This window comes from Leptidea sinapis, chromosome Z, assembly GCF_905404315.1.
Source record: "Leptidea sinapis chromosome Z, ilLepSina1.1, whole genome shotgun sequence".
Lineage (NCBI taxonomy): Eukaryota > Metazoa > Arthropoda > Insecta > Lepidoptera > Pieridae > Leptidea > Leptidea sinapis.
The window spans coordinates 25,913,103-25,921,094 of record NC_066312.1 but is presented as its reverse complement, the minus strand read 5'-3'; the positions used below and the strand labels follow the sequence as shown (position 1 = coordinate 25,921,094).

The 7,992-nt window shown below is 33.0% G+C and overlaps 1 protein-coding gene across 1 annotated transcript; it reads left to right on the top strand.

Moving 5' to 3' along the window:
• The first annotated feature begins 960 nt into the window (after positions 1-960).
• LOC126978471 (phosphatidylinositol N-acetylglucosaminyltransferase subunit Q) lies at positions 961-7,683 on the top strand. The gene is made up of 7 exons (XM_050827292.1): positions 961-1,791; positions 1,871-1,996; positions 3,566-3,701; positions 4,852-4,996; positions 5,858-6,050; positions 6,697-6,811; positions 7,332-7,683. Exons 1-7 carry the CDS (start codon positions 1,237-1,239, stop codon positions 7,508-7,510), a joined length of 1,449 nt encoding a protein of 482 aa, XP_050683249.1. The 5' UTR covers positions 961-1,236; the 3' UTR covers positions 7,511-7,683.
• Positions 7,684-7,992: the final 309 nt, after the last annotated feature.

The following is a 7,992-nucleotide window of genomic DNA, read 5'->3' as shown; positions in this document are numbered from 1 at the left end:
TACCAATTATTTACATCTTTTTATCGCTAATTGTAACAATACATTGAACATTGAAAATTGCAGTGATATTAAAAGACCTATAGAAGCTGCATTAGCTTGGATACCTAGCCATCTAGGAATAATTGGCAATAAAATTGCAGACTAGTGCACTAAAGACGCGATTCAGCCTGGAACATTAAAATTTAATTACTGTTTTCCTCGAGATCTACGCGCTATGTCTCAACCCATTCTGCTTGATTCATGGAATGCTTTATGGCAAACCACAAAACAAACTAAAGCTAAATTCTATGGTTCTATCCAACCCTTTATTCCACCCCTCTAAGCCCTGGTTCTTTCCTCAATAACAAACAAAATAAACTTTTCACTTCTGTCTTCATACGACTTCGCTTGGGATTTGTCTGTTCCCCAGTATTTTTTAGCCAAAATCCGGGTAAGGGACCATCCTTGTGAATGTGGCCTTGAGGAAGGTACTCTTGAACATATTTCTTTCTATTGGCCTAAATTGTCAATTCCTTTAGATGACCTTCTACCGAAGGATATCCCTCGCCCCATCAATATCCCATTTCTTCTTACTTTATGCCATTCCCCTTTCATAAAGATTCTTTACAAATTTATTTCCCGCAATAAAATCAATTTCTATCCTCCATACTTTCTACGCTTCTATTAGGCACATATTCCCACTTACATTCACACATTTCTACCTTAAACTTAGATTAGATACTAACAAGGTAGTTAATATTGTGGGTGTTTATTACTAACCGTACAAACCCTAGTTGCCTATTCTTCAGTTAAAAAAAAAACCACAGCTATATCAACCGATCATTTCCTTTTAATCAGCTCTTTAAATACTTCAATCAGCTAAATTAAAATAAAATATCTCTCCACCTTGACGTTGGCCGAATCGTCAACATTCAGTCGACGGAGCCATTTCATATATATAAAAAAAAAACAATTTAAATATTTTAATAATATAAACTAAATAGTTTAAATTTTAAAACTAGCTAGCTTTTGCCTATTAGCTTCTTAATCTTCATTATTATGTAAACGTTGATATTATGTATTTATTTAGAATCATGGGAATATCTTTTGTTATTATTTTCTAAGTTGTTGTATACTAAGTCCAACCCGTTGTTTATCTGGTAATAAGATGAATTAATTGCTATTTTAGTAGGTAATTTAAAAAATATTACTGTTTGTAAAATAAAAAAAATCTTTTTTTAATTCGGACGGATAGTAATGAGTTCTATTAAAATATTTATGCCAATATTTCCGGAAACTATTAACAAAATCTATTTTAATGGCTATGTAAACAATACTAAAGAAGCATACATTGTTATTTATATTACAAATTATTCGGCTACTACTACTAAAATTTTCAAGCATATTAAGCCCAATGAAAATCGTATTATTGGGTGCTGTATGAACACTGTACATCAATCACAACAAACAATATTAACAGCATGGCCAAACCAATTAATAATAGATACATCCGAAACATATAAACTAAGCCAATTAATTCTGAATAATAAGAAAATATTAAACTCAAATATAATAGTAATGCAGTATGATATCCACAAAGTTATGAATACAGAAACATTAGATGTTAACTGCAATGAATTTGAGCAGTTAAAAAAGTATCTTGTATATGATAGCAATATGCCTCAAACAATAGAGTATAAACCTCTTTGTACAGTTCCATCTTGGATATCTTCATCTATGTATATTCAGCATTGTTGTAATCAGATAAATCTATTAAATTGGTTGCAAAACACTGTAAAGAGAAAGGGAAAAGTAAGTCTTAGATATACTACATTCTAATACATTATGCATTTTATTATTTTTCTTATAATTCTCATTGTTACTATTTCAGGTGTCACTGAAACAAGGCAATTACATTGTTGCTCTAATTATTGATATTCTATTAGGATATATTGTATTGGAATTATTTTTGTTTGATCGAACAAAAAATGGTGTTCTGTTAGTAGGAATACTTGAGGTTTGTAAATATTCATTAAAGTCATACATAATAAATGAATGTTTGTGGACTTGGGAGGCATCATTGCACAGGATGTGGGCTAGATGGGTACAACAGTGCCAATTTTTTTAGCCATCAAGCAAAACTAGAGTGAGCACAATTTGAGATTTGGTTTGAAGCGCACTATAGCTATATATAGCTGATAGTACTGGGCTAATGAGACTTAAAATCATATTTCAGAGCTACAAGCACATGCCACTAAGAATTATAGGTTTTCTAAGAATCCTGAGTGGCACTACATTGTAATGGGCAGAGTGTACACCAGGTGCTCATCTTGCTTTTCTTATCACAATAATTTAATAAATCATTGTTTATTAGATATACTATTTAGAAAAATGAAGATGGAACTAAAAATTGAGGTCTAACCTGGTGAGAGACTTGCAGGCTTTCCCTCGAGAACTCATGCATTCTGGTTACATTTTGTCACCATGGCATTCCCCTGGTAATGCTGCGAACATGTGCTCCGAAGTTGATACCAGTCCTTATCTATCCCAAAAAAATATGTACTCTGGGGACCGCCCAACTACCGCCCCATTGCTATTATCCCCATATTCTCTAAAGTTTTGGAGTTAATTACCTACTAGCAGCCCTTGGCATACCCAGGGCAAATCACCAGCTAATATGTGACTGCCAGTACAGTTTCCGTCAAGGCCCCTCAGCTAGTTTTCTTTTTGCATATCTTACCCTTAAATGCAAGCGGTAGAGTCATAGGGATGAGTGTTGGCGGTGAGGTTGGACATAGCAAAACTGCCATTCAATAGGCTTCCTGAGAGGTTGTGCAAATAGTATCAACGGTGCATGCTCCAACTTAACCCATAAACGCAGGTGTCCCCTACACTGTCTCTTCTGCATATCAATGACATGCTGCAAATCAGCAGTTTTCATTGCTATAAGGATGACCGAACAGGGTATGCCTCATACACAGGCCGCACTATCATCTCTTGGGATAGCATTGTCAAGTACCAGAAAGAGATTTGTATAAAATCGAGACTATGCCATATAAAGAAATATAATATATAAAATAATAAAATATAATAATAAAAATAAAGTCTCCATATGTAATATAATAAAAATAAAGTCTCCATTTGCCATATACCTTACAGCCACAACCTACACCTATCCAAGGCGCAAATTCGGACTCAAACCGAGTAATGCTTGGCGTGTTCCAGTACTAAATTCTTCCTTTTGACAGCATACAATAAAGAGCAACTCTAATGATCTACAATCAATCCATCTCCGATCGGCCTTCACCACCACCAGCCAACATAAAATGCGAAATCCACCCTAATCATGTTGACATCTGGCATTCCACAATCATATGTTTTGTGAGGAACTTCTTGCCTCACACAGGCTCCTTGTGGAATCAATTACTGACAAGAGTTTTCCAAACCCATACAAGTTAGGGACCTTCAAGTATAGAGCAAACTCCCACAGGCCGGCAACACATCTTTTGACTTGCTACTGCCTAAAATGAAAAAAAAAAAAAAAAAAAAATCTTAATCCTTACCTTAATTTCATTTAAATTTCCAGAAACTGGTAAACTATATGTATTCATTGCTGAAATGGCTAATGGGAGCACCTGCTGGTCTAAAACTTAATAATGCCTTTAACAAGATGCTTGGTAGATATTTTTCATATCATGTGGAGCTCTGGTGGCTATTTCTAGGTATGAAAATGATTTAATCTTAATATTAATTTATGATCTTAAATAAGACACAACATCTAGAACATAGCCTTAAATTGTGTCAGCAGTATGCTATCCAGGTGTATGTTTTAAATTCTTGACCATTATGTGTAACAATCATGTTGTAAGCCTCCATAAAATGTAATGTTGATGATACACATTAATAAGAAGCAATTAATTCCTTCACATATTGTAATTGTACAAATGGAAGTGACAATGTGTAGCACCACATGTGTAGCAGAAAAAATTGCAAACCACCGAACACATAAAATATTCCAAAAAATTTCATTTTCAGATTTAAATGATAAATATATACTCTCATTTGAGTAAGGTACTCAGTAAAATCATACATTTCTGAGTGTGCGAGGTTTTAAAGTGACTTAACAAAACACGAAATAGAGTTAATGTTACTCAGAAATGCATATTAAATAATGTAAATGAGTACTTATACAACAAATAAAACTGTACGGTCAGACAAATAACGATACCTTTTATAACTTTTTCCTATGATGCTTTAATGTTTAATTTAGCTTTTTTACAAGTATATTTCAATTTATTGTTTTGCTTAAATATGCAAATGTTGTTATACTTAATTATTAACAAAGTATAAAGATTTTTAGAGAATAATATTTTTTTGTTTTTTAGAGAATAATAATTTTTTATTTTTAATATTTTACAATTTCAGTATGTATAAAATTAGGTCAACTTAGCATCTAAAAACCATATAGGTTCCAATCAATGCTAATAATTATAATATAATAATACCTATATGTCACACTTAACCATTAAATTAAAAAAGTGAAAAAATATAACTTAGGTTCATCAATATTGTCATAGTAGCTGCTATAGTTTTTTTAATATGTAATAGTAGACTCCTACTTCTTAACAACATAACTTTATGAAATAAAAAAAAAAAAAAAATAATTAAAAAAAATACTGGTATTTCAAAATTGTTTGATAACCAACTTTAATAAGAATATCTGACTTCTCTTTCACTGGCCTCTTTACAAAATGTTCACTCCATACCATCGTTATAATAATGTAGTGCACACCTTTCAATAATTCTATTTTAATGTTTATTATTAATGTATAAATCAATAGTAGTTTTTATGGATGTTTATATTTTTTACAGATGTTTCTGGAGAAAAAGTGGACTTTGTGCTACAAATAATTCAATATTTGGGCTACTTCGGTATAACATTTCAAGCTGCAATTATATCGGACATAATTTGCATCACAACATTTCACTCATATTGCATTTATGTTTATGCTGCAAGGTATTGATTACTTTGAGTTCTATATATTATGTCTTATAGTATGTTGTTATGGGGCAGTGCAGCCAATATCAAAACCATCTTTGAGCTGCAGAAGAGGGCTATTAGCGCTATTTATAACATAGGACCTAAAGAAACAATCGTTTGAATGCAAAACATTTTAACTCTTGAATCTCAATATATTCTTGACAATGTTATGTATGTACATAAGCAAAGCGAAGTTACAAAAGTAAATAATGTTAATTCTAGTAACAAAAATCATCTTGTTATGCTTACTACTAGGTTTAGTAAGTGTTTTGTTAGGCTATATATGTATGACGGGATTAAAAAAAAATTGTTAAAAACATTTGTATGATAAAGGTTAGCCACTATAACATAAATGAATTTCTTATTGATACTACAGATTGGGGGATGGAGCGACCACCCTCAAGTTATTATATATAAAAATCTTCTAGGATATTACATTGTAACCATATATATTATCTTATTTAAAAAAAGAAGCCGGATGAGTTTCTTGGGCTCAGTCCTTCTCAAGTCTGGGGCGTATTTTTTCGAAGGCGTGGCAGTTTTTGATGTTCAATAAGTGATTTAAAATGCTATTTTGAATAATAATATATGTTTAAGTTTGAACAATGATCCCATTGCCACATTAAATACACTAGGTAGATACAACAGAGACTTCACAAGATCAATGAATAATTACAAATATGGAAAAACCAAACCCGGCATCTAAGTCTGTAGGTACAAGTAATCTTTAAACTGTTCAAACTCGGCCCTCGCAACAAACACGAACTTTGCTCTTCTGTTCAACAAATAACTATCTAAATTTATATATAATAATTATTATGCTTTAATTGTTATCAGGTTATTTAACCTCCAAATATCAGGACTAAGTGCGCTGCTGAGGCTGTTCGTGGGCAAGAAACAGAATCCGTTGAGAGGCTGTATAGACTCGTGTCAATACACGAACCAGGAACTATTTGTGGGAACTGTTGCCTTCACTATTCTGCTGCTCCTACTCCCTACAACTATTATGTATTACATTGTTTTTACATTGGTATGTATTAAGATTTTAATTCTAAATTTAAAAAATGCAGCGCTGTAATAATATTTTTTGAAATATTAAAAATAACTTGTTCATGGATGGATAATGGATTGTGGAGGATAACCGAACATTCGTTGAGGCGAATTTACGAAAAGACGGTTATTTGAATTTTAGGTGGTCAATGATTGAGGAATTATGAAAACATGCCTTACCTTTTAGCGATGTGCAGATCGAGGATAAGATGGCTGGCTGCTGTTCTGGCTCGATTATGACAAAACAGGCTATTCACAAGCGTTATTCTTGCACCAATAATTGTCAATCACTGTTGTCTTAATAATAGTAGGCCATTGTGCACAATAAGCGGGCTTGATTCGACTTTCATTCACGGTGCCCTTCAGACGATTGAAGTTTGCCAGGAAAGATGGGGGAAGCAGTAGATGTAGATGGAGCCACAACCTGAGAGTTGCCAAGATTTCTAAACCATATGCCAATCGAACGGTTGGCTCAGTGGAAAAGCGCTCGGACGGAACCCGAGAGGTGGGTTTGAGACCCGCATCATAAATTTTGGCAACAAGTTTAATTAATTCCAGAAGTGAGGGATATTACTTCAAAAAGAACAAATTGTTACAATTTCAAATAAAATGAATTTTGTTGCCAGTTCCGAGTCCTCTCCTTGCTTGGGCAATACACTCTATCAAGACTCATCAATACAGTGCAGACTTTGCCTCTGTATGTAGTCGCACTGTGGGTAACACACTCGTCCAAGTTAGCAGGTAATAATATGTCATATTTGTGCTTGCCATGTGGCCATGTGTTTATAATGTCACATTCCGTGACCTACATGAATAAAGTGATTTTGATTTGATTTGATTCACACTCCTTACACAAAGTGCTCAAGCGAATAACAAAATAGCCCCTATCAAACATTTGAGAGTTCATTTTTTATAAAAAACCACACAGGGATGATGTGCTGCATGTGGGTTTGTGCCCCGACTGTGATCACTTAGCATTGAGGATAGCTGCTCATTTATCACTCATTTCATCTTCTATGATACGTTACATGTAATATGCCTAGTCAGCGCTACATATCACATCAATTTGTGGCTTTTAAAATAATTCATATGTCATTTACATCTAGTTGAACTAATAATCCGAATTATCTGAAGTGTATGTTCGGTATATATTCAGATTCTGTATCATATAAAGTAAATATTGTTTGTTGAAAATCAAAATTCTTCTACGGCTTCATCTTGATAAGAATTAAGTTATTATTTGATATTCTTAAAATTCCAGGTAACATATTTATAGAAACCAACAAGGGCAATTCAGAACATTTGCTCCTGCAAGTTAAAATATTGAATAAGCCGCTGAGGGAAGTCATCCGTATTTCCAAACCACCCGTTGATCTACCAAAGAATGTTGAATGGAGGAGTGTTGTGTCCAGTGTATTGACGGGAAACCAAATTATATGAGAAATATACACACGCGTCGTATATTACTAATAGAAATTATTTAAATTATGTCAACAAACACCTGTATTTTTTTAAATTAATTAATAATTATTTACTAAATGACAATGTACATATAACTTTATTAACGGTAAATATATACTACTATTATTATCATACTATATATTGGCAATCCACATTGAAGTTTTAATCACCTGCTTTTGATATTACAATAACCGATCTACATTCCGTTTTGGTGATCTGACCTACCATGAACTCTTATTGCGATTCAATTGACAACCTAAAATGAACTGCTTTGCTTTTTCGTACCACGACGTGATTAGAGTTATCATATTAAGGTTGACGTCTGATCAACTGATTAAATCGCAATGATGTCAATTAAATGTCAGTTGAATCGCAAACTGATTTAGTTCGTTCATTCATTTACGAATATCAGGCAATTTTTCAACCTAAACTGGATAGCGTATGTGTAAAAGTGAGCGATT